The sequence below is a fragment of the Trichechus manatus genome, unplaced genomic scaffold (assembly GCF_000243295.1).
Source record: "Trichechus manatus latirostris isolate Lorelei unplaced genomic scaffold, TriManLat1.0 scaffold00016, whole genome shotgun sequence".
Taxonomy (NCBI): Eukaryota; Metazoa; Chordata; class Mammalia; order Sirenia; family Trichechidae; genus Trichechus; species Trichechus manatus.
The window spans coordinates 5,131,151-5,158,941 of record NW_004443952.1 but is presented as its reverse complement, the minus strand read 5'-3'; the positions used below and the strand labels follow the sequence as shown (position 1 = coordinate 5,158,941).

Genomic DNA, 27,791 nt, shown 5'->3' with positions numbered 1-27,791 from the left:
TCATTTCACGATTTAGCATTTGCATAGCTGATATGGGATTTTTTTTAAGAGTCTCAACACTTTTTCTACAGATATTTTATCCCTCTTGGGGGACTTGTTGAGGATGTGCTCCCCATATCTTTTACAGCTCCCCTTCCCACTAAGCTAATGCTGGGCCTGAGCACCCCAAAGCAATGCCCAGATTGCAAGCGCAGTGTGAAAAGAAGCCTGTAGTCTCTGGTGTTCTGGAAGCCTGTCTGCTTCTCTGGAAGCCAGATGAATCACCCTTCCATACTTTTGCTGCTTTCACTAGCTGTAGAAGTAGCTGTAGTTTGCAGTATCACAGTTTATCCACATAGAAGCCTCTTCAGGGTTTACAGACAAACGGGTTTGTCCTCATCATATGAATCACACTCCAAAAGGTGGAAAAAGAAGAAAATGTAGAGGGATAAGAGAAGAAGAGGAGCCAGCATATAATTGCAAACTACTCTCTCTCCTTTCTTTCTTCCTTATCCTGCTTTATTTTTCTCCATAGCATTTACCACCTTATAACACACCAAATCATCTGCTTTCTCAGTATAATTTGTGTGTCTCTCTATCCCACTAAAATATAAGCTTCAAGAGGGCAGAGGTTTTATTGGTTTTGTTCACTGCTTTGACACCAACATACCAAACAGTACCAGGCATACAGTAAGCGCTGAATAAGTGCTTGTTGGATGACTAAAGACTTCAACTTCCATAGTCCTTACAAATCTGCTGGTGAAGGTAAAAGGTTAGGAGGAAAGGAAGGGAGGAAGGAGGAAGGAAAGTGAAAGGAAGGAAGTTAAGAAGCAAACAAGGAAATGCACAGCACTTTTCTGGACGTATGAATGTTCTTTCATTTAATCTTCTCAATGATCCATTCTGAAAAGAAGGAGCAATTGTTTTCTTTCTTCAGATAGGAAAGTTGAGGTGTGACTCTTCCAGAATGGATAACACACTCTGCTGAGCAGGTAGAGCCAACTTCTCATGAAAAACAACTGCCTTTGTAGTTATACAAAATGAGTTTTGAGCCCTGGTGGTGCAGTGGTTAAGAGCTCGCCTGCTAATCAAAAGATCAGCAGTTCAAGTTCACCAGCCACTTCTTGGAAACCCTATGGGGCAGTTCTACTCTGTCTTATAGGGTCGCTATGAGCCGGAATGAACTTGACAGGCAACAGGTTTTGGTTTATTTTCGAATCCCAGTATTGTCTGTTACTAACTGTGAGAACTTGGGCAAGTCACTTTATTTCTGTGAGCCTCCGTTTCCAAGTAGAAATTGTCACACTTATCTCACTATTAGTTGTCAGAAGAAATGAGATGACATTTCAAAGGCACTCAGTGCATAGTAAATGCTCAATAAATGTCACCTTCCTCCCTATCACTCTACCCCTCAGAACTTCCAACCTTCAAATCCTGGAGCCTCCAACATGCTTCCAGCCCTAGCTGTCAACACCATTCAGTAATAAGTGGGAAGAGGAGAATTTGACTGAGAAACGCAAGTTTCAGCTCCTCCTCTAAATGTCTTCGGGGAGTTTGGGGCAGTATGGACCTCGGTAATATACGATCTGGCAGTGAAAAGCCTAACTCCCCATGTTTTACTTTTAGTCTTAAGTTTCCCCATCAGGCCAGCTTCCCAATGGTAATCAGCACGTCTGTCAGAGCTGGCACAGGCTGCAGGGGAAGTGCTGCTCGTTCAGCTGCTTTGGCAAAGCTTCACTGAGCACTGGGGCCTGCAAAGAAAATCAAACCTCCAGGCGACACGATGCTGTCACTTGCAGGCATCAGGGGGGCTGGGGTAGTTACAGGGGCACAGGGGCCCAAGTGGGAGCGGCTCCTTGAGGTCACATGGCACACTGATACTGAAGCTCTGAATAGATTCTGATAGGCGCTTACAATGCCAATTATTAGACAGCAAGTACCTTCCTCGCTGGGCTTGTATGCTCCACCGCGAAAGCAAGGAGGATAGATTATATTGTGGAGGACTGTTTCTATTGCTGCACAGGAGGTTCAGGATCAGGAGCCAGGAGGCTTGAATTTGAATTCACAGTAGATAGAAAGCAAGCCACTCCCCCAGTGTGGGCCTCTTCTTTGTGGCAGCTCTCTTGATTTCCCCAGCCTCCTCAACTGTAAGTGGAAAGGTTTGGAATTTCACCTGGAGTTTCCTCTAGTTCTTCAGACCTCCTTAAGCCCAGGCAGCCCATGAGTTAACCTGGCTATCAGAGACCTCTCCCTCTGCTAACCCTGCCTGCCTGTGTCCTCCAGGCAACAACACCCTCTTGACCTGCATGGAGGATGGGCTGTGGTCCTTTCCAGAGGCCCTGTGTGAGCTCCTGTGCCTGGCTCCGCCCCCAGTGCCCAACGCAGACCTCCAGACCAGCCGGTGCCTGGAGAATAAGCACAAGGTGGGCTCCTTCTGCAAGTACAAGTGCAAGCCTGGATACCACGTGCCCAACTCCTCTCAGAAGTCAAAAAAGTAAGTGGGGCTGGAAATGCAGACTCCTGAATTCTGGGGAGGAGGAGAGCCAGGGCTGGCTGCCTGACTGGAAGGAAGTGTTCATTTCTTTGCTGGAGGCAGTACGCACCCTTCATCCTATTCTGTTCTCTGGGAGGTTAGAAGTACATTACTGATACTATTATGTTTGGGTCAAACAGAAGTAACTTTAAGTTCCAGCTTGGCTGCCTACGGCCTGTGTGACCTCAGGCAAGTGACTTTACTTCTCTGGGCCTTTCAGTTCTACCCTGTCCTATAGGGTCGCAGTGAGTCAGAATCGACTTGACAGCAACAGGTTTGGTTTGGTTGAGTTTCAAGATGGGGATGATAATAACAGTTGCCACCTAGGTCTCTTGTGAAGATTAAATGGAGATGTGTATGTAAAATGATTACAAAGTGCCTGGCACATTGTAGTTGTTCATTGACTGGTGGATATTAATATCATCATTGTACCAACATCCCTTAGAACCTGTGGAAGAAAGTGAGAGGACAGAGGGCTGACAGCGCTTGAATTGTATCTCAACCCGCATGTAACTAGAAAGAGGTCTGACACTCCTGCCTGCCCCTGCTAAAAAAATTCTGTGAATGAATTTTCCTTAATCCCTACACATGTCCCTCACCACCCAAAAGAACAGGTAGGGAGTCATGAATGGGAAAAGGAAATGAGAAGGCAGCTGGCTCCAGAAAAACTTGAGTGTTTTGGTAGGGCGTGGGTCTGTCTATCTGGTCAGTGAGATGTCTCTTCTTTCATCACTTCCTGAAGACGGGCCTTCAAGATACAGTGTACCCAAGATGGCAGCTGGCAGGAGGGAGCATGTGTTCCTGTGACTTGTGACCCACCTCCACCCAAGTTCCATGGGCTCTACCAGTGTACCAATGGCTTCCAGTTCAACAGCGAGTGTAGGATCAAGTGTGAAGACAGTGATGCCTCCCAGGTAAGCCTCCTTGAACTTGAGATCAATACTCTGGTCCCTCTCTACAGTCAGACAAGACTAGACTTTAAGAACCACTTTCTCCAGGAGACCGTCTATGTATGCCAGCGTTGTATAATGGCAATATCACCAATACAGAAATTCTAATTATATTCTATTGCAATCTCGCTGAGCCTCGTTTTTCTCCCCATAATACCATACTGTATTTGTTGAGAGATTTCTAGCTTTGAATTTTTTTTTTTTTTAACATTGGAACCCTTACAAAGGAAATCATGTGAGGAATTAAAATTTATGAAGTATATCAGAGGTGAATTACTCTGACTGGAGCAGCCAGGGCTATTTTGCCAATTTGCTACCACCTTCACCACCCATGGTAGTTGCTGAAGTATTTAAAATCACGGGACCACCTCTATCTTGAGACATCAATTGGCTCCTCAAGCATAAAGTGAGAAAGAACCATATTTAGCCTAGAAGTAGAGTTTTGAGAAAGAGTGGAAGAAAGAGTGAGGAGAAGGGTATGGCAAGGCTTGAAATTTATCTCAACCCATGTGTAACTGAAAGTCTGACACTCTGCCTGTTGAAGGAGTTCTATGAATGAGTTTTCTTTAATCCCTAAACATGCCCCTCTCCACCACATAGAATGGGTAGGGAGTCATGAATGGGAAAGGGAAATGAGAAGCCAACTGACTCCAAAGAAAACATAAGTCTACAATGAACTCTACCTTGATAACCCTAACCAATTAAGGTTGATACTCCAAGGCACATGTTTCACAGGTGTTCAAGGATCATCAGCCAGATGAGGTCAGAGCTCATTCAGCTGGGCCCCAGTGCAGGTGGTACTGTCTTCACTCATTTTTTATTACCCATTGCCGTGGAGTTGATGCCAACTCATAGCAACCCTAGAGGACAGAGTATAACTGCCCCATAGGGTTTCCAAGGCTGTCATCTTTACAGAAGCAGACTGCCCTATCTTTCTCCCGTGGAACAGCTGGTGGGTTCGAACTGCTGACATTTTGGTTAGCAATCAAGTGCTTAACCACTGAACAACCAGGGCTCCAAATTAGAGCCTACCAAATACCAGGCACTGCCCTGGGCACCATGGTCAAAATGGTCAAGGGTGAATTAAATACACATCCTTTCCTCAGTTTCCCAAACCACCATCTTCAACTCTATTCCCTCCTTCCGCATCCAGACAATTACCATGTCTTGTCCATTCTCTGTCCAAAACATCTCCTGAAGCTCTTCTCTTCTCCCTGCCCCCAGTGCTACCACCCTAACTCACGACGCCGTCATCTCTTTCCCAGGCTCCCAGGCCACCACTCAGCTGCTTCTTGCTCAGCTACCTGCTCTTCCTCCCTTGCCTCTCTCCAGTATATTCTCTACATTTCAGCTAGAGTGACTGGTTTGGAGCATAAATCTGATTATGACAACTCCCCTGCTTAAAGCCCTTTAAGAACCAGTGATTCCCATTTCCCTAAGGACAAAATTTCAACTCCTTAGGGTGGCATTCAAGACCCCTACCTCTTGACCAGTAGCATGATCTCCCATCTCATCTCTGCATTCTCTACCTTAAAGAGTTCTCCTCTCACCTCTCTACCTGCCTGGCTTCTCATCATCCTTCAAGATTCAGCTTGGGCACCCCTTCCTCCAGGAACCCTTTCTGATGCCCCTTCCTTCTGATGAGTTGAGTGTTCCTCGCCTGGGTTCCCACTTCACAGCATTGGCCACAACGCACTGTAACTGTCCACTTTCATTTCACTTTCCTCCCCTTGGCTGTAAAGTCCTTGACCTTGTCTTTAATCTTCCCTGTGCCTTCAGCACTTAGGACAGTGCCAGGTGCCTAGTAGGTGCTCAGGAAATGACATTGAACTAAGGGCTTTAAAGAACCACAATGAACATCTAGGCCAATTTCTCATTTTCCAGATGAAAAAACAAACTTAGAGAGGTTACTTAACCACCCAAAGTGACACTGCTGGTGCTGGCTGTGCCACAGCTAGAATCAAGGTCTCCCCAGCTGTGGACAGACTGACTCAAATAGACAGTCCTGAAAATCCTTGCTTGCAAACTCACAGGCATCTGTGCCCCAAATCATTCCCATCCTTGACTGTCATGGAAGCAGAAGCCAGTGCCAGAACAAGCAAAAGCCAGAGATTACCATGGCCTCACGCAGGCTGATCAACTTGCTTCTCACTCCCTTACATAAAACTGTTGCTAACAGTTACCCAAACTGCTGAGCCAAATAATATTCTGGCGGTGGTCATGTTATCAAACTGAAACCCAGTCTGCCTGGGGCCTGCCAAGTAACTTTCATGGCCAGTTTGTATTTAAAGGAGAGGAAAATGTAAATTTATCAGACGACTCAAGCAGCTCTGTTTGGCAACTAGCGGAGAGGCTATACTCAAAGGAGCAGGGTATTGCTTGTCGGCTCAAAGAATGAGGGAGTGCGTGCCAAATGGGCTCCTAATACAATTGACGCTTCTAGTTTGTACTGAAAGTGCATTTCCTCTACCCTCAGACCGGAGACCTGTGAGCCAAATCTAGTATTCACCTCAGATCCCCTCTCACTGCCTGTAAACACAGCAGAAACGTACGGCCCAGAGCATCTTGAATCTAACAGCTTGTACGGAAGAAGAATTTTTTGTGTCTCAAACAAGTTCCAGATCCCAGCAGGAAAGGATGGGGGGGTGGTGACATTGTAGGGGGAGTCACACACTCCCTTCCACTGCCACTAAAAGCAAATTTAAAAATAAGCCCTCCTCCTACTTCATTCATTCCTTGGAAGCCAGCATGATGCAGGACCTGAACTCTGAGTTCGAATCCCAGCTCTACCACCTACAAGCTGGAGAACCTTGGGCAAGCTACTTAACTCTCTAAACCTCAGTTTCCTCATTATAAAGTGGAAGGATATACTTGTACTCACCTCGTAGCTTATGTGTGAGGATTAAATGAAGTAATGAAAGTAGAGTATGTCTATGAGCACTCCCTGTAGTCATGCAGTGCACAACCTATGCAGCCATACATGAGAGCTCTGGGAAAGATTCAAATGAACTAGCTTGATGTTAAGGTCACTTCCAGTGGTGAAAATCCCTAATGCTCCATCTGGCCTCCTAGAGGTTGTAGAACCAAAGGCAATGACTTGAAACCTAGTCCTCTGACTGGCAGCCCGGTGCCAGCTCTGGAAAGTCAGAGAAGGAGGCATCTATCCTTCATAAGGCCAATGTGTGGAATGGGGAGGCCAGTATGAGCCAAAGAGAAACCTAGCCTCTTGCACAAGTAAACTTGTAGAATACACAGTCTTCTAGTCCCTCTAGACCAGCACTGCCCAATGGAACTTTCTGTGATGATGAAAATGTTCCATATCTGTGCCGTCCGATATGGTGACCACTAGCCACATGTGACTATGGAGCACTTGAAGCGTGGCTACGGTGACTGAAGAACTAAATATTAAATTGTATTTAATTTTAATTAATTCAGATTTAAATATAAATAGCCACATGTGGCAGTGGCTTCCATACTGGACAGTTCAGCTGTAGGATGATAGTGTTCTTGCCCCTCTAAACCAAGGCAGGGAGCCTTAATAGTAACAGCTCTAAATTTTTGAATGTTTGCTGGGTGCCAGGCTGGTGGTGCAGACTTTCTCTTGTTTTGACAACTTGCCATAAACACTTGCAAAAGAAACAATATCCCCATTTTACAGATGAGGAAAGAAGGCTGTGGGCTAGTAAGTTCTTACCCATGGTTAGGGTTATGAGTTAGTAAGTGGTACTCTGACTTCACAGCCCTGCTCTTTCCACTGCCCCCAACAGAGAGAGCAAGGATTTCCAGGGCAGGCTAGGGATCCAACCCCCAGGGAACCAGAGGGAAGTGTTAATTGTCTCAGGACTTAATCCAGCTCAGATGCTCCTGGGCTGTCTGAGGTGATAACTCAAACCCAGTTCCACGTGAAAAGCACTGTGGGGGATTTGTAGGTGATTAGGGGAGTGAGGCGGGCATGGGATGGGGACGGGGTCTACAGGAGGAGCATGCACAGGGGCTGCTGTGGGAAAGGACAAAGGCTAAAGGACAAAGTAATGCCCTTAATGATGGATTTCAGCAACTGAGCAGGAGCAAGAGCGGATGGGTGGGAGTGGAATCAATAACACATCCAGTTCACTGCATGAATCACAGAAGTTGGCTGTAAGAGCCTTTTTGCCACAAGTGGCGTGGATTGGCCCCTGCCTTTATGAGTTCTGCTGTGGACACAATACAACTCTCATATGGACAATGTCTCAGCAGGCAGGGGCAGCATCTTGTTTCAGGGTTGCCAAATGCTTGCCCAGACATCACAGGGCCTCCTAGAAGAACCGCTAGAAGAAACGTCACAGACCTATGTGACCTTAGAGCTGGGCAGGGACCCCCCACTGCAACCCACTTATATTGCAGATGGAACCACTGAAGCCCAGAGAGAGGAAGAGGCTTACCTCAAGTGACAGCAAGTTACTGGCAGAGCTAGTTCTTAAACCAAGTCTTAGATTTCCTAACCACATTACTGTGCAAGCCTCTCTTTCTGTCCATCCTCACCTCTGGGGCTGCACAGCACCACTGTAATTTACTTGGAGGAAGCAAAATGAGTGTGAAAGTATTGGCTGGGAGTAGAGTTAAATATTAACAACAGCTTCAACTTATCAAGCACTTACTACATGCCAGTCGCTGGACTCAGTGCTGCCACTGATCTCTTCATTTAAGCCCCACAGCACCTGGCGCTACTGTTCCCATTTTACAGACGATAAAACTGAGGTTCAAGAGGTAAAGTGGCTTGCCCCATGTTTTACAACTAGGAGGTGGTAGAACTGAGATTCCTGCACAGGTCAGGCTGCCTCCAAAGCGTAATTCTTTCCCACACTGCACTGCCTGGTTCTGTCTTGCCCTGACGCTGCCATAATTTCTCCCCACCATTATTTTATTTATTTTAATTTCTACTAAAGAGAATAAGTCTAGTTCATTCTCTCTCCCTCTCTTCCATTGTGGTAAAAGTACATAAGTTCTTACTAGTCATGTGACCTCACTCTGGCACAAGACCCCTCTATGGCTTGGCCACAATGCCTCCCCTTTCTGGTTGGGTTGATGTCGGAAGTTTCCTTAGAGACAGTACAGTAGAGGAATTAAGAGTCTTAGAGAGCCCCGTATACCAGGCTCAAAATGCTTCACATAAACTAGCTCACTCCATTCTCATGAGGACTCTACCAGGCAGTGGATACCTATGCCCATTTAACAGTTGAGAAAATTGAGGCCTAGAGACGTTAAGTAACTTCCCCAAGTCTAGACAGCTAGGAAGTTGCAGATCTGGGATTTGAACCAAGACAATTTGTCTCAAGTCCATGCTCTTGACCATTATACTAGCATCATTTAAAAACTCACTTTTTCAATTCCTAATTGAGCCTCGGTTTACTAATTTATAAAAGGAACGTAATTGCTACTCTACCATGTTGTTAAAAGGGTGTTTTAAATGTATGTTAAACACATGACACACAATAGGTGTTCAATAATATAATAATTATATTCCTACCAGCTCTTTGTGGCTCTTTGTAGCTACAGAGGTAGGAAAGTTAGAGAGAGTACAACATGCTCAGTTCTTACAGATGGATGCATAGGCACAAAGATACAGAATGTTGTCCTGAGGGATGCTCGGTCTTCTTGTAAGAGATTTCATCTTAGCATGCAGAATTGTGCATTCAGAGCCAAATATACCCAGTAGGTTTCCTGCCAGTGGCTGGAAAAAGTGTTCTCTGGTCTTCAAAGACTGGAGGCTCAACAAAACCAGGCCTATGGTCAGCCTAGACTCAGTCAGCAAGGAAGTACACAGAACGTTTGCACCAGGCGATAGGCAAGTGCCAAGTGCACTAAGATCCAATCCTAAAAGAGGATTTGAAAATGCAGAGTGGCTCCAGAAAGTCTGCCTGTTCAGAGGGCACAGAAGGGCAAAGGTGTGGAGGTGGGCAAGCAAGAGAAGAGGAGGGGGAGGGAACAAGGTGATTGATTCACTAGAATGAAGGATATGTGCATAGCAATAGACAAGTTACTCTGCAGTCTGTTTGACTCATAGAGATCCCACGTGTCAGAGTAGAGCTATGTTCCATAAGGTTTTCAATGGCTGATTTTTCAGAAATAGATTGACAGGACTCCTTCAAGGTGCCTCTGGATCGACTGGAACCTCCGACCTTTCAGTTAGTAACTGTACCACCGAGAGACTCAACATAACAATGGAAGGGGCTAGAAATTTGGTCTGGTTTAGACTGTAGAAGCCCAGGAGTGCCAATACCTGAATTTGCCTTGCTCTGAAGGCTAAGGTGAAGGCTAAGGTGCCGTATTTTTAAGGCACATTTAGTCAGCAGCAGAAATTGCCAGACGAACTGGGCAATAGGGAGAGTGATTAGAGACAGCAAGACCGGTCCTTTATGCGTTCACCTTCTGTGGTGGGACCTTCCCAGTGTGAAATTCCCTACGCAGATTCCAGCTAGTTCTGATACATTCTCTGCTACAAACAAAGCTCTCCAGCTAGTCCTGGCCTACATAGTGCTGAGGTCTGCAGCCCTTCAGGGGCTGGGGGCCAAATGCATCATAGGCCCAGACCAAGGCTCCAGGAAATTGGGGTCAATTTCCTAATCCCCTGAGGGCCCAACAGAATCATGGTGCCTGGAGCCTGGGACTCCAGGGAGGGAGAGTCGGGGTTCTCTGAAGCCACATGAGGCTGCATAAACTTGCCCTGAGCTCACACTGAGCCTCTGGGAATGGACTCTGCAAGTGGCCCTGCAGCTGCGTGCTCAGGATGGGCCACTCTTCTCCCATGGCCAGGGACATATCCACTACAATCGGACCCTCCTCCTGCTGGTCCGGGACAGGCCCAGAGAAGGGCTTCCTTTCTCTTTTGAATCCTGTTTACTTGCAGCTGTTTTCTCAGACAAGGGAGCTTCAGCCTGTATCAGCCTTTTTAACAAGTATATTCATTCCCTCAGATGTGCATTCATTTATTCCCTCACTCATTCATTTCTTCATTGACTCATTTATTCCTGATCATGCATTTGTTTTCTTGTTTATTAAAAAAAAAAATTCAATCACTCTCCATTTATTCAACCCATCTATTCTTAAACATTTCGTGAGTGAGCAAAAATATCTATGAGTAAAACAAAACAAAACTAATGAGGCACAACAGTCCAGGGACAAGGACTGGCAGGCAGGAGGGGACAGAAAAGCTGGTAATAGGGAACCCACAGTTCAGAAGGGACAGTGTTGAGATGTTGTAGGGTTGTTAACCATTGTCATAAAATAATATGTGTACTAACCGTTTAATGAGAAACTATTCTGTAAACCTTCATCTAAAGTACTATATATATATATATATATATATATGAGTGAGTGAGTGAATGTATGTGAGTAGCCAGGACCTGTTAGGTGCTGTGAAGGCTCTCAGAACACAGGGATGACTAAGGCATAGTCCTAGACCTTGGAGAGCTCATCATATAGTTGGGGAACAGATGGTAAATAAAGAGGCAATGACCTGTGTGCCAGACATTAAGGTGCCACGCCGTTGGAATTGGAGTGGCATTAAGACAGGATGATTCCTGCCCAATAAAAACATGTTTGCCAGGTGGACCAGTGGGGAGGGGATCTTAGCAGACAGAAGGAGCAGCAAGTGCAAAAGCATGGCGGTGTGAAACAGCACATGGTACATTTGAGAATGCAGGTAATGCAAACCGAAGTTCAAGGTTGGTGGTGGTGCTGTGGGGAGCAATGAACTGGAGAATTAAGCAGAGTTAAGGCTGTGAGGGCTCTGGAGGCAGGCACAGGAGTTTGGAAGGGAAGCTGAATGTCATGGGGAGCCACTGAATAGATTTTTACTCTGATGGAGCAAGGTTAACTTCTTTGGCCTCACTTACAGTTTCTCTTCTGTTATAAGCCTAAAAAGGAGAGAATATTCAGTTGTTCTCTCTTTCAAAAGATGGGCCCCCTACTTAGAACCGTCTCCTACGGGGTAGACCCCACACTCCTTAAGCTAGCCTTTAAGGTTCTGTAACATGTCTGCTGTGCCAGCTAATCTCCCTCCACTCCCTCCCTTGAGTCACAGAATCAGAACCACACTAGGCTCTCCGATGCTCACTGAGCTTTCTTGCATTTGCACATGCCATTCCTTCTTCCAGGAATGCCTTTCCATACCTTTGCTACCTCTTATTCTACTCACCCTTGAAAACTCTTTTCCAGCTTATTGCCTACTTTGAGGAGCCTCCTCGGTTATCACCTTACTACCCCCAGCCCCCATGTACTCACAGCACTGGGGCAATACTTGCCCGGCATCACTAAGCACAGTCACACTTATGTTATGGCTGGCTGCTCACGTGACTCTCTTGTTACTTTTGGACCCCACATAGCTGGGCACAGAGTGGGCAGTAATAAATGTTCCTTGAATGTAGTGACAGTTATGAAATGTGTGCAGAGGAGCACTTTGGAGGTTGGAAGGGAGGGCTGGGAGAAGGGAGCACCTCTTCAATCTGCAGTTGCCTAACACTTTGGAGCCCTGGTGGTGCATGGTTACGAACTTGGCTTATAACCAAAAGGTCAGCAGTTCAAATCCACCAGCTGCTCCTTGGAAACCCTATGGAGCAATTCTATTCTGTCCTATAGGGTTGCTATGAGTTGAAATCGACTCGATAGCAATTTTTTTTTTTTTTTTTTTGGCAAGAGTTTGAGAAACTCTATATTATTGCTTATTTTAAGGAAATAAGGGAGCACAGATAGACGTATCCCCACATGACCCTCTTGGTGCCATTATTGCTTGAATGAAATGGACTGGAAGGGAAGAAGAGGGAAAGAAAGTGAGGGGAGGGAAGGTTCTCAGGGGGGCCAAGTTTACCTAGTTAGCATATGGTAGATCCCTGACACAGGATGCTGTCCTCGGCTGAGGGGAAACAGGCTTTGGTTACACCTACCCCCCTCATGAACAGCTCCAGGACTAGTGCTCTTGCTGCAGGAGAGCCGGGGAGCAGATGGGCCCCTACCTTCTCAGTGACAACAAACAACACAAAGCAAAATTTTTATGCTGAATGCTCTGATCAAAATCTCTGAAAGACCACTAAGCTAGGAGCTAGGAAGCCTGGTTCCATGTCCCACTGGCTCTTTGGGAAGCCTTGAGCCCTGCACTGAGCCCTTGGTTTCCCCATCTGTAAAATGGAAATGCTAACAATACCTCTCCCTCCCAGGGTGATTGGGATTTTACTATCGTTAAGAAATTGTTTTGGAAGACTTCTCAGATCTCTAGGGAGATGAGGAATTGTTTCCTCTTTTATTCTGAGAGGCTTATCATGTTGGGGAATAGAGGTCTGTCTTGGTCCTGACCATGTTTCTCTGTTCAGGAACAGGGGAGCAACATCATCTACTGCCGGAAAGATGGCACCTGGAATGGCTCCTTCTACATCTGCAAGGAGATGCAAGGCCAGTGCTCTGCCCCGAACCAGCTCAGCAGCAACCTCATACTGCAGTGCCCCAACGGCTATGCCATAGGTACGATAGGCACGTGGGGGTGACTGGTGGGAGGGGGCTCGTCCTTCCAGGAGCTCAGGGCTAGTACCTGGGTGGTCAGTGGACACCTCTACTCTGTGAGACTCTGTGCTGTCACTAGGGGAACAAAGATGAGTGAGCCCAGACCCTGTCCTCCTGGAGCTCCTAGTCTACTGGGAAAGAGAGTCAGCAGCACAGAGATGGGCAAATATGGGCAGAACAGTGGTTGGTGAGTGTGCACAGTTACACAGGAGTACAGACAAGATGACGGCTGCCTTGGGGGACACAGAAGGCTCCCAGAGCAGAGACACTTACATAAAGAGTTGAAAGAGCTTGCTGGGCAAGAATTGGCATCCCAGGCAGATGGAACCACGTGTCCAAAAGGAAGGAGACGTGAAATACCACAGCATATTTAGGAAAGCAATAGTGGTCCAGTGTGGCTGCTTTGATTATTAATCTTAAAATTTTCATAACACTAGACATTCATGAGTACCTGCTGTCTATGAGGTCCTGTATCAGGCACTTTAAAGGCATATCTCTTAGCCTCTCAATAACCTTTAACAGATGAGAAAATGGAGAAAAGAAGAGGTAACGTGACCTGCCCCAAATCCTGATGCCTGTCCTACTCCAAAGCCCGAGTTCTTTCCATGGCATCTCAGCTGCATCCAAAATGAGGATAAAGAGCATTTTCAGAATAGTACTGTTTGTGTGGTGATAGGCCAGCTTGCAAAAATGCTAACAATGAGGGCTGAGAATTGGGGTTTGATGCCAGGGATTTGCCTGGTTGAAACCAGGTGTCAGGACAGGTGCATTAATCATAGGCTCCAGGGCTTCCCGAGAAACTGGGAGTGCATCGAGTGTGACCTCATTTAAGGGCAGTGATGCTGACCTCTTGGGCTGATTCCCTAATTGACCACGATGAAAAGCCCAGGGAATTGAATGTCGTTTCTCACGGCCAATGTGATTTATGGAACTATTGCCAGGCATGTCTGGAGCAGCAGGTTATCTGTGTACACATACACTTCCAGCCCCACAGAGCCCCAACATGTTCCTCACCCAGCAAACCTTCTGGTTTACTGAGAGTTATCACTGCACGTCCAGAGTGAGGCCATGGTTGGAGGGCGGAGGGGTGTGGGGTCTTACCATCAGGGATGACTACCTCCTTTTGAAGGTGGGAACACATAGCCTGAAGAGCAGATTGTTCGCCTAAACTTCGAGCAGGAATCAGCACTCCTGCACTTAGTCCAGGGCACTTACTCCTGCATGGATTAGAAAATAGAATAGCACATGGTTGCTTTCTCTGATGATTCAGAAGGTACGTGAAGATCTTACAGAGCTACCAATCCAAAGGACCCTGACCAAGAGAGTTGTGAGAAGTGGGATCTTATAGAGCCTGCTGACCTAGGCATTCTAGAAAGTTGGGGGGTAACAGGTGTAGCAATGGTGAGCTGTGTTGGCTGCTCTGTCCCAAGGCCTTCTCCTTACCATCATTCCTGATGGGTGTGAGTGGACACAGACACTCATATCTGTGATGAGGTCCCTACCCTTAATTTAATCAGGATATAAAAGTGAATATTTAGAATACTCATGACTGGCATTGAGCAGTCCTGGGAGAAAATTTCTGATTAAGTGACCTTTATGAAAGCCTATAGAAACAGACTTCTTGCAAATTTACATCCAGTGACACATGCAAATATATTCACATATGCATAAATAAACATATATCATAAACACAAGATTTCAGAACCAAACACATACATCATGCAGCAAGCTGATGCCTAGCATGTGCACGTCAACCAAATACCACAAAAATACATCACCCACACAAACACATCCATTATCAGATGACACATAAACCCACACAGAGCACACACACATCCATGCATCATACCAGTGCACATATAGGTCATGGGCACAGACACATCTTCTGGCCTGAAATATATCAAACGCACAGAGAGATCCACAAGAGATAAACATAGCTCCCACACATACACAAATACACCATGGGGCCACACTGTACGTACATTGCATTTATTCACATGCCACAACCACACACAGATGAGCCATAATGCTTGGCTCTCCACTCCCCCTCAGGACTGTCTAGAGGTAGGGGACAGGGTGTGGTGGTGGCATTCCTGTGTCTTCTGAGCTTTTTCAAGGTCAGAGCAGAAAGGGACTCTGAATCTCTGTCCCCTCCTCTGTACGTTATGTTCCCACTGCAGCCCAGATGCCCATTTTATGAATATAGTAATTCAGGGTGGGCGAGTGGGTGGGGGCACATTGCGGGAGAGCAGAGAGAGAAAAGGCTATGGGAGAAAGACACCAAGGGAGGCAGGGAGCAGGAAAGAGAGACTCCCCTCCCCCACCCCCCAGCTCCCTCTCCCTCCTCCCCTCCAAATGGCCCCTCTATCTACCTTCCAGGCTGAGCCCCTCTCTGAGCAGAGCCCACTAAATGGGGAGGGATTTGTTCTGAAGCCCTGTAAGCAGGGCGAGGTGCATGTTGGGCTTGGGGGCTGAAGGGTGCATTCTTGGGTCACCCAGAGCAGCTTTCTCTGCCCCTGCCCCCACAGCAGCCTGGGGGTGGCTTCAGTGGCAATGATGAGCCCTCAGAAAGTTGCTGCTGCTGCTGCTGCTGCTACCACTGCTGCCACCATCCCTGCTTCTCCTGGGAAGGAGAGGTGGGGGGTGGGGGTGGGGGTGTGAGATCACTGCTCTGTAATGATGCCAATTACAGCTCATATATCACAACACAGTGGCCTGGTCCTGAAGCCCAAGAGCTAGCGTGGGGGAGGGGAGAGGAGACTCAGAGAAAGAGAAATTAAGACACGACTGCAATTGCCTCCCGTTTGGCCGTATTTCTTCCTTTTTCTCTCCTCTTGAGATAAGATAGCCTTTGTCTATTTCTCAGAGGCTGTGCTGTTTTGTTTTTCAAAAGAATTTTATCATCACAGCCCGGGCTCATTTCCTGAGTTCTCTCTGCTCTCTAAAAAACTACTTTAGAACCAATCTCAAGAGAAACCATGCACCACTAAGTTTCTCTGTTTGGGGATTTTTTTTTCCCCCTTATTTTCATCACTCTTTTTTTTTTTTGGTCTTTTTGCTTTTCTTCTTTTTTTTTTTTTTTTCTCACCTCTGCCCTTTCACCCTCTCTCTCCCTTCCATGCTACCTTCCCTTCTCTTCTCTCTGAATGCTACATCATAAAGATAGCAAGGCCTGGAATTCAGAGAGACATAAGTTTTGAACCATGCCTGCCAGCTCTGCTACCTGAGCTCTGTACGTTTTGTCCTTCTTCTGTGAAATGGACATGATGATACCATTTTGCATGGCTGAACTTGCAGTGAAATGAGGTGACATATGAAACCACCTGGCAAGGCCAAGAATCTTCCCCCTTCTGGGAGCAGTATCCCAGCAGCAGAGAAAGTGAAGAGGTTCTAAACATCATCCCTAAACCTGTCACCACACCCCGCCTCTTCAGACCTATGAGTCTCTTAGACAGAAAGGAATGACAAGATGACAACAGGAATGCCACTGGTTAGATTAAAATATATATACACACATATTCATACATATATATAAGTATGTGTATATATATATATATATACACACGCACACACACAATTTTATATGTATTCATAACCATTGAGTTGATTCCGACTCATAGTGACCCTATAGGACAGAGTAGAACTGCCCGATAGGGTTTCCAAGACTGTAATCTTTATGGAAGCAGATGCTACTTTTTTCTCCCATGGAGCTGCTGGTAGGTTCAAACAACTGACCTTTCAGTTAGCAGCCAAGCCCTTAACCACTGCACCATCAGGGCTACATATTTTATATATATATTCTGTTAATTAGGTGCTGTCAAGTCAGTTCCAACTCATAGCGACCCTATGTACAACAGAACGAAACACTGCTGGGTCCTTCACCATCCTCACAGTCATTGTTATGCCCAAAGCAGCCACTGTGTCAATCCATGTCATTGAAGGTCTTCTTCTTTTTTTGCTGACCCTCTACTTTACCAAGCATGATGTCCTTCTCCAGGGATTGGTCCCTCCTGATAACATGTCCAAAGTATGTGAGACGAAGTCTCGCCTTCCTTGCTTCTAAGGAGCATTCTGGCTGTACTTCTTCCAAGACAGATTTGTTTGTTCTTCTGGCAGTCCATGGTATATTCAGTATTCTTCCCTAACACCATAATTCAAAGGCATCAATTCTTCTTTGGTCTTCCTTATTCATTGTCCAGCTTTCACATGCATATGAGGTGATTGAAAACACCATGGCTTGGGTCAGGTGCACCTTAGTCCTTAAAGTGACATCTTTGCTTTTTAACACTTTAAGGAGGTCTTTTGCAGCAGATTTGCCCAGTGCAATACAGTATTTGATTTCTTGACTGCTGCTTCCATGGTTGTTGATTGTGGATCCAAGTAAAATGAAATCCTTGACAACTTTAGTATTTTCTTCATTTATCATAATGTAGTTTGTTGGTCCAGTCATACATTCCACGTTCCCATTATTAATGGATGTTTGCAGCTGTTTCTCTCATTTTGAGATGTGCCACATCAGCAAATTAAAGTCCTGAAAGCTTGAATCCATCCACATCATTAAGATCAACTCTACTTTGAGGAGGCAGCTCTTCCCCAGTCCTGTTTTGAGTGCCTTCCAACCTGAGGGGCTCATCTTCTGGCACTATATCAGACAATGTTCTGCTGCTATTCATAACGTTTTCACTGGCCTTTTTTTTTTTTTTTTTCTCATTCAGAGTTATGTTTTTATTAGCTTTGGTTCCATCATAACGGCTTCTTAGTTGCTTATTTCTTTGTATTTGACTATGGACTAGCTTATAATTATTAGATGCCCAAATAAAAAATGGGACACTCTATGTAGTAGTCTCTTTGTGCTACACTCTTATCAGTTCATGGAAGGAAATTTTGATCCAGAGTTAATCTGGATCTAATCTGCACCAAAAAAACAAAGCTTCACAGCTGCATATTTCCAGAAACATCTGGCCTACTGCATCTAAATTGGAAATATCGATTGAACAGCCCAACCCAAATGTGTTGTCTACACGTCTAGCTGAAATGTCAACTCCTAATTCCCTCGATCAGAAGAATTGTTGTCTAAGTTTATGGTCATATTGTGCATTTTTTAAAGAAATACTATTTTTATTAAAATAACATTAAATTCCTGCTTAGTAGTGTGTAAGCACGCTGATGTCACGAAGTGCCTTTCTCATTATTATGCCCCCATATTGTAAAAGTTCATAAATTAATGCATTAAAGAACACCAAAAGTAACTAACCCCATGTGTCACAGGGTACGGTAGTTGACGCAATTGCCAGAATTATATAGAGAGTGTTTCAGTTCACTGGCCAATTTTTTAAGAAGTAGACTGCCAGGTCCTTCTTCCTAGTCTATCTTAGTCTGGAAGCTGTGCTGAAACCTGTCCACCAAGGGTGACCCTGGTGGTATTTGAAATACCAGTGGCAAAGCGTCCAGTATCAATAGCAACATTCAAGCCACCACAGTAGGACAAACTGACAGAGACACATGTTTTATACATATATATATATATATATACACATACATACATTATGTATTAATAGAAGTATTTTTGGAAGGGAACGTTTAGAATGGCTAATAGAATAGGGTATTTAAAGAAAAGACTTGATTCTCACCTAGTGAGCCATTTAATATTTGAGGGTGTCCTTGGCACTAAAGCAGGGGAATGACTACATGAACTCTATAGGGCCCTGGTCAGATTCTGACAGGTCACGTCCCTGCCTACATGAATGAGCACCTCCCTGGAGTCCTGGAGACCTCCATGGAATAGGCTTGGATTTTCGAAGACCTTAGAATGTGTGAGGTCAGGCTTGAGAATGGATGAGCCAAATTATCATCAACTTGCCAACTCATGGCCTGAAAGTCAACTATCTTCACCCAGAAGTCCCTCGACTGATGGCTTCTTTGTGCAAACCCTGTCCCTGTTAGTCATCCATGCCTTCACTGACCGATGACTTTATTCATTTTTCATTTATTTATCCATTTATTCAACGTTTACTTTCTCATTCATCCATATTACACACTCCCTTCCTCATTCGTAAGATTCCTAAATGCCTACTCAGCATTCACTCATTGCTTCATTCATTCATTCACATATTCATCTCCTCATTTAGTCAGTTACTCGCTTGTTATTTCTTTCATCCATTCCACAGATACTTATTGAGTGACCACCATCTGACAGGCACAGTGCTAAACTCTGGGCATAGAATGGGGACCACAGACAGTGCTGTCCTCATGGAGTTTATACTCCAGCAGGGAGGAGAGCTATTAATATAGCAATCACCAAGCAAATGGGAAATAGTAATATGGCAAATGCTATGGCTGGTGCCTGTGAGGGGATTTGGCCTGTCAGGAACCCATTGACGTCTTCTCTGAGGAAGTGATACTTGGATTGAAGTGCAAAGGATCATTAGTAATGCACTAGTTGAAGAAGAGTGGGAAGGGTCTTCAAGGTCCAAGGGAGGGCAGGGATGTAGAGTGGGGACTAACAAGCTAGTGTTGCATTCATAAGCTCATTTTTTACTTACTAAGCTCACCCTAGGTGTCAGGCACTGGATTAGACTCAGACATGCCCAGGTGAATCAATCACTGTCTCTGCCCTTCCAGGGACAACACTTTAACTGTGGAGAGGAGGCACAAGGAGGGTGATGCCAATACTGGCACAAACTTCATCAGTGCCCCAAAGAGACAGATCCAATGTAGTAGGCATTCAGAAGATCTAGCGATCAGCTGTAGAAATCAGGGCAGGCTTCTCAGAAGATTTGAACTGGGACTTGAAGAACTGATAGGATTTGCCCATGGGAAGTCAGATCAGGAGGCTGTTTCAGGAGAAGGGCTGAATAGGAATAGAAGTTTAGAGGTGGGGAAGTTCAGGGAATGGATGGAAAACCAAGTGTAGTTCAGTCTGGTTGGGTCAACCAAAGGGTGAAGGTGGTTATTGGGAGATTGGATTGGGCTAGACTCTGGGAGGCCTTGAATGCCCAGCAAAGAGATTTGGACTTTGTCCTGGATATGGAGAGCCGTGGACAGGTTTTTGAGTGGAGGAGGAGCATGACCAAACTGGGCTGAGGGCCAAAGAGCATGGCGGTGGGTGCCAGCTGGATTGGAGACAAATGAACAGAGTCAGAGAGACTAGAGGCAGCCATCCCAGGGGAGCTGATTCCTTCCTGCTTGAGGGTAGAATGGCCGAGTACACTGGACTAGGGGTGGCAGAGTCCACTCTAAGAAGGGCAGCACATGGGCATTGGGAGATAGGTGGGCTGAGCCGCCACCTTGTACTGTGCTTGCTCTCAGGGTCAGAGTGCGCCACCTCATGCCTGGACCACAACAGCGAGTCCATCATCCTGCCAGTGAACGTGACCGTGCGCGACATCCCCTACTGGCTGAATCCCACACGTGTGAAGGTGAGTGATGGGGCCGCTTTGGCCCACCTGCTAGCTAACAGGGAGGTAAATTACACTGTTGAGAATTTCTTGTGTCCTAGTCCCATGTTGGTCTCTTTATATATATTATTTAATCATCACACCTGTCCTGATGGGTAGGGACTTGTTTACAATCATTTTTATAGTCCTGAAGTAATACTTTGTGTCAGGCCCTGTGCTAAGGAGCTTTTAATTATTGTCTCATTGAATCTTGAGAACAGCCTAGGAATAAGAGGTTCTATTGTCCCCAGGAGTCCCTGGGTGGTGCATACAATTAATGCACTCGGGTGCTAACAGAAGGTTGGAGATTCAAGTCCACCCAGAGGTCCCTCAGAAGAAAGGCCTGGTGATCTACTTCCAAAAAATCAGCCACTGAAAACCCTATGGATTGCAGTTTTACTCTGAGACACATTCAGGTCACTATGAGTCTGTACCGACTCGATGGTATCCGGTTACTGGTTTTAGTGCCCTCGTACTTTACAGATGAAAGAACCCTGGTGCACAGTGTTTAAGCACTAGACTGCTAACCGAAAGGTCAGTGGTTCCATCCCACTAGCTGCTCTGCAGGAGAAAAATGTGGCAGTTCGCTTCTGTAAAGATTACAGCCTTGGAAACCCTATGGGGCAGTTCTACTCTGTCCTGCAGGGTTGCTATTAGTCAGAATCAACTCAGCAACAATGAGACTTTACAGATGAGGACACTGAGGCACCAGGGTCACAGGTAGGGAGTGGCAGAACCAGGTCACAAACCTGTGTCTATCTGACTATAAAGGCCATCCTTCTAAGGACAGGGTTATCTTCCTTCTCTAGTATACGCTCTTAGAAGGCAAGGGCTGTATTGCTCAGGTTGCTTCTCTCTTGCCCCGTGCTTTGCTTGTTTTGTGGAGAGCAATTGCTGCTGAATTAGGGGGCTATTAATGTCTATTATTTATGGAGCGCCTACTATGTGGTAGTTCATGTGGCCGTTCTTTGGCACACAGGACTACAGCTAAACCTCAGCACAGTTGAATGAGGGAGGGGTCATTGTCTGCATTTTCTAGATGTGGACACTGAGATCTCAGAAGGAAAGTGATAGGCCCAGAGTGAGGGCTCGAACCCCAGCCTAAGTCCAAGTTCCGTGCTCTCCCCACTCTGCCAGGCTGGCGTGTCCTGGGCCAGATAATCATGGAGGGCCCCTCCTGGTGGTAGCCAGTGTCATTGCCCATTTGACTTTGGGGTTGGCCACCCCCTTTCCCTTGTGTCACCCAATGGATCGGGACCCCCTGTGCCCTCCGGGACAGGATGGATCCCAGGCCTCATGTACCGGATCTGGGCACTGGCTCTTCACCCTGGAGAAGGGGAGAGGAGCTGGGGTCAGGGCAAGGCTCAGCTATGCCTCTCTCCACCAGCCTCTCTGCCTGCGGTGCTGGGAGGCCTTGCAGACCCAGGGAGCTGCTGTCTGCCCGCCTGCTGCAGATTGTGCTCCGGATAGCCAGAGCAGAACCCGATACTGGGTGTTCTGTTTCTCAAATGAGCTGAGGGCACGGATTGCAAGGCCTTACTCAGCACTCTGGGCACAGGGACCTGGCACTAGACCTGGCCGGACCCCCTCCCCTCTGTACCCCAGCATTCTTCTCCCCTCTTCGCTCTGTCCTCTTTCTTCTATTGCTGTCTCTTTTCCTATCTCCATCTTTGTCTCTCCAGCTTCAGTTCTTTTCCTGCCTCGATTTTCTCACTCTGTTTCTTTGTCCTCCTTCTGATATCTCTTTCACTTTGTTCTATCCCCCCTCCCATGCTCTTTCTCCCTCCATCGCCATCCTCTCTCTGTGTCTCTGTCTGCCTCTGACTCGCTCAGACATCCACAAAACAGCCCCATTCCCTGCCCTCCTCTTCCTTTGTTTTCTCCACCGCAGAGTGCCTTTTCCTATTCCTAATGCCAAATCCCCACACAGACCACCCCCCCCCGCCCCCGGGGCTCGTGACCTCTATACACCCAGCAGCACGCAGAGCCTAGATGTCAGAATCACAAGGACATTGAAGACCATCAAGCACAAGCCCCTCATTGTACAGCTAGAGAAAGTGAAGATCAGAGAGGTGGGTGGCCAGCCCAGGGTCCCACAGTAGGTAGAGCTAGAACTAGAAGCCAGGACTCAGGATTGGCAGTTCTTTCCATACCACTGCCTCCCCTCCCTTTACCCCACCTAACTCCTACCTACCCGGAAGCAGATGAGCTACAGACATGTGCAGGATAGACACAGGAGACCTCTCTCAAATGCCAATACCGGAGGCTTTCTTAGCTTGAGGTGCAGACTAAATTCCTAAGGCCTAGGTCCCACTCAAGGCCTACCCTCTGCCCCCAGGTGAATTCCTGCCCTTCCCTCTGTGAGCCTTAGGCACTAAAGGGTTCAGTTATAATTCACTGTAAGTAAATCCTGGGATCTAAAAGGCTGCAAACCCCCCCACCCTGCCCCGTTCTCCCCCCACCGCCCACCCGCTGCCTGCCCGCCCCAGCCCCCACCCAGCTCCCTGGTCTGCCTGCCTTTATTGATGCCGGTCTACCGAGAGAGCCATAACGAGGTTCAGACCTCCACAGGTCTCCGGAGGCCTCATTATCCAGGAGGAAAAAAAATGCGGTAGAAAAAAGGAGGAGTGCGAAGGGCAGAGACTGATGATTTCCAGGAATAAGGCAGAAAAGCTGGCCTCTGCTGCACCCTTGCCCCTGGTGCAGTGAGAGCTACAGAAATAGAGCTGCTGTGTAGGTGTTTCCAGGCCAAAGCAGGCCCTGGGTGGCTCCTCTCTTTCCGAGGGGCTGCCTCTGAGCACCAGTGCAAGGTAGAGGGTTGGGGTGAGGCTCTGCTCCAACCCCTGCCATGTGTCTCCCAAATGGTAAGAATCTGAGAGGTGAGAACTGACACTTAATGGACACTTACTGCAGATCATGCCTGGGGTCAAGCACTTTCCTGGGAGGGAGGGAAGAAGGAAAAGGAAAAGGGAATTACCACTCATTGAAAATCTATGATATATAGCCACCATTTGTTAGGCAATTTCATATATCCACCTCATTGTGTCTCTACCACACCCCAGTTAGGTAAATATTATCACCATTTACACACAAAGAAGCTGAGGCTCAGAGACGTTGTCATATGCCCAGTTCACATAACTAACATGGTTGAATCAGCTTTTGAACCCAATGCTACTTATGCTGCATTCCATCCTGCAAGGCATCCACCCTGCACATTTTAAATAATGAATACATGCAACACATGCATTCAAAGGAAACAACATTCAGCCCTTAAGAAGGGAGCAGCACTGGGGAAACCCCTGAAAAGAGATAGACTGCATCTGCATGAATGTTAAGTCCACTCTATGCAATGGATGGATGGAGACACGCTTCGTGCTCTGGAGGGAAATGAAGCCATAGGAGGAGAGATGAGGCCCCATTCTAGTGATTCTTCATTCATTCCTGGACACACTCATACATCCACTCGTTTGATCATCTGTTCGTTTGTTTATTCACTCATTCAATAAACATCAGTTATGTACCTTTAAAGGGCAGGTATTCTTCAAACACGAAGGCTACAGTGAAAAATGTCCAGGCATTTAAAGAGCTTACCCAGAAGAAAGCCAGGAGCTCAGTGACTGATAAGAAAATGCAAAAATAAATTAAATGATATGATTCACTATCAGCGGGTCCTATAAATCCAAGGAGAAAGTCAAGAAGTAAAGAGGGCTTATCATAGAAGACATCCAGGAGGGATGTCGTATCTGGGCCTCAGGATGAGGAAGCTCTCCTAAGAAGCCTTTTCACATGTCCTCGGTTCCACCTGGGGCTCGTTCTCTCTGGGCTTTGTCTTCTAGACACTGCAGTTTAGAAATAGGTCACTTACCTGCCACTTCCTACATTTGTCTCAAAGCCTTTCTGAACTTTGGTCTTCCCGTCAGTCAAATGAGTAAGCTATTTTATACTTACAGCTTCAGAGCCTGGGGGAATTTGAGGAAGTGTGTAGTGGTTTAAAACATAGACCTTGCAATCAGACAGATGTGGGTTTAATTCCTGAGTCTGTCATCACCTATGTGTGTGATTTGGGACAAGTTGCTTAACTTCTCTGTGCCTCAGTTTCCTTTCGTGTAAATGAGAGCCAAAAATAGTACCTATTGTATAGTTATTGTAAGAATTAAGTGAGATGAAAACTCAGGGCATAGGGATTGGAGTATAATATTTGCTGACTAAAATGTTTTGTGTTGATGATGAGAAAGATGATGCCGATGATGGTGTTGATCATAATAGTGGAGGTGATGGTGGTGGTGATGTTGATGGTGATGATGATAGTGATTGCAGCCAGGAGGGAAAAAGTCTCTTCTTCTTATCCACCAAGGCAGGAAATGAAAGCCCTCTTACAAAACCTAGTCTGAAAGGGCTCTGGCTGGGCTAGATGTCTCACTGGCATCAAGAGGAACAAGGCTGACCTTTGAGGGGCCCCATCTGGGATTTCCCAACTTGTGGTGTAAACAACCTGGTCTTTCCTTCAGCTCCCGCTGCCTGCCCCCTCTCCCAAGTCTCCTTGCACACAGAGAGGCCCTGTAGTGAGACAGGTGGGGCATGCAGCCCTGAGTAATAGTGGAAAATCCAAAAGCCTTGGAAAGATAAATAGGCACATGCAGATAGTATAAAAGTCCTTTTTCTGAACTCACGTCAGGTAAACCTCAACTGACAGAAACGTGTACAGCCACACCAAGACACTCCTACAGATGGATTAAATCAGCTCTCAAATAAACAGGGAGGGACAAGAGTCAAATCCCTGGTGGGTCCTAACCCTGGCGTTTCCTACTTCTTGAACCATTACCAAATGCCCCTCCAACTTCCCTGCACTGGCCTGGAACAGACTCTTAGACCCAAAGATTCAAGTATGGGTTAAGGTTTTCAGAGGATGAAAGCAGGTGATTCTCCCCATTTCTGGCCCCCAGACTGGGAAGCAGAAGGGAAGAAAGGAGCTTGAGCTGGAAGGAAGGGAGACCAGAACCACTGATATTCCTTCAGTTGGTCAACATATATTTGTTGACTGGGCTCTGTGTGATCCTGGGGGAAGACAGAGTGTCTAAGACCCAGGGCCTGCCCTCAAAAAACTTAAAGAGTTGGTCCTAGGTTAACCATTTCCACATTATTTATCTCATTGCATCATCACTGAAAGCCTAGGAAATAGATTTTTGGTACCCATTTCACGGATGGGAGAACCAAGCCTCAGAGTGGAAATTTATAAAGCAATTTCAAGTCAGAACTGGAGCCACATCTGTCCTACCTCAAAGCCCATGTTCATTCTCAGTACACCTTATGTGTGTGTTGGGAGAGGGTAGAAAGTGTCAACAGAGACAGTAAGGGTGGCTAGATAGATTTCACACTGAGAGACTGATAGGCAGATCTTCAAGTTACATAAACTATTCCAAGATCTTTAATTAAATTCAGTTTGTACTAAGCTGGTCCTCTAAACTAGGCACTGTAGGTGCAAACATGGAACAAAAAGTAGTAATCCAATAATCTGGAAATTATTATGTATTGGTGAAGTCATTTCTGTTTGGATCCACTCATTCATAAAATAAATATTTATTGAGCATCCTCTATGTGCCAGGCACTGTTCTAGGTATGGGAAAGCCAAAAGTGAACCAGAGATGCTGTGGGGCAGAGAAGACAGGCACCCAACCCAGTCTTAGCCGGATCCCTAGAGTCATGAGATTCCCTTCATTCCAAGCCTACCAAGAAACCTAGTAATTACAGTTTGGCTCCCATATAGGTTTGCTCTCGGGAGAGAATGGGCTGGTCACACATTCTGGGCCATGTGACTGTTCATATCTTAATTAAAATTAATCAACTGGCAGACAGCCGGGAGAGCAAGCCCTGATTGTATAGATTTCCACAGCTGGTACTTGGCACTGTTATCTCTCACTGCAAGTCAAGGCATTTACATCCAGGTTATTTTATTTTATTTTTTGAAGAAATCATTGTAATTTTCCCTAAAAAGTGAGGCATCAATGACAGAATAGGAAAGGAAACTTCTAGAATTTTTATGTTACCCTCATTCCTAAGACTATTTTATATTCCTACTTTTATTTCTTTCTTCAGTTACCTACTTTTAAAAATACCATCGTGTTGGATTTTATATCACGAGCAGACTTAAATCACTTATGGGACAATGGGTTGGTTTCAAGTCCTAATTTCTTCACCTAACATCTGTGGAACTTGGAGAATGTATTCTCCTTATGACAAAAGACTAATGCCCACCACACAGCATGGCAGTGAGAAATAGATGAGATAACGCATAAAGTAATTAACACCATGAATGTACTCAATACATTTTAGATGTGATTATCATTATAATTGTTATTAAAGGAAGTTATAAATGAATACATAGATACATAACTGTAGCTTTCTTTGAGGAGGTTGGGAAAAACGCCACCTGGAAATATGTCTAAAGCAGAAATTTAAAAGATAACCAAGGTTTCTCCAGGTGAGAAGGTGGGGAAGGACATTTCAGTGTAGGGGAACAGCAAGAAAAAAGACACTGAGATATAAAAGCATGTGGCAACCTCGGGGAGGTGTGAGTGGGCCCGTAGGGCCTGACAGCAGCTGACGGCATGAAGAGTTCTCTGTCTCCTTGGGCTGTGAACCAGCAGTTAGTACATTCATCCTCAGCCCACTTGCTCTCAAACTGTAGTGTGCATCGAATCATCTAAAAATTAGTTTTTAAAATGCAGAGTCCCAGGCCTGAAACAAGGCCAAATAATCTGCCTTTTTAATGCCCTCCTGCAGTAATTCTGATAAAAGTGGTCCTCAGTGCACACTGAGAAACTCTGCTCCACACCTTTCTTCCCTCTTCCTGCTGCAGCCGCACACATACATGCACACACACATGCATACACACACACCCTACCCTCTACCTTATCCCCAACTCTACCAACTGGTTAAACATCAGCCAAGAATTCTCTGAAGGGCCTTTCTGATCATGTCTCCAACCCCCAATCCCCGCTTCTCAGCCCTGGTTCCTGCCAGGGAAACATAGAATCATTACCCATGCAGTGAATGCAAATATTATTTTAATCTTATGGCTGCTGTTATTGCAAGTATCCAGACAAATGCTCCATGTAAACGCCAGGGTGAGGTCGGGACTTGGAAGCTCCAAGAAGAGGTGGGGTGGTTGATGTGTTGCAAACACTGGGGTGGTTTCTTGCAGCCCCAAACCTGTCTGACCTCTCTCTCTCCTTCTCTCTGCAGAGAGTTGTCTGTACTGCTGGTCTCAAGTGGTATCCTCACCCTGCTGTGATTCACTGTGTCAAAGGCTGTGAGGTGAGTCTGAGGGGAAGACACCTATCAGCTCTCTAGAAATGATTCTAC

The 27,791-nt window shown here is 46.1% G+C and overlaps 1 protein-coding gene across 1 annotated transcript in view; it reads left to right on the top strand.

Moving 5' to 3' along the window:
• The window catches only part of PAPPA (pappalysin 1), a 263,538-nt gene that overhangs the window by 218,176 nt on the left and 17,571 nt on the right, over positions 1–27,791 (top strand). The window contains exons 16-20 of the mRNA XM_004372342.3: positions 2,263–2,473; positions 3,255–3,426; positions 12,807–12,954; positions 20,302–20,411; positions 27,672–27,743. Of these exons, the coding sequence (XP_004372399.2) occupies positions 2,263–2,473; positions 3,255–3,426; positions 12,807–12,954; positions 20,302–20,411; positions 27,672–27,743 (713 nt within the window). The remainder of the gene's footprint in view (positions 1–2,262; positions 2,474–3,254; positions 3,427–12,806; positions 12,955–20,301; positions 20,412–27,671; positions 27,744–27,791) is intronic.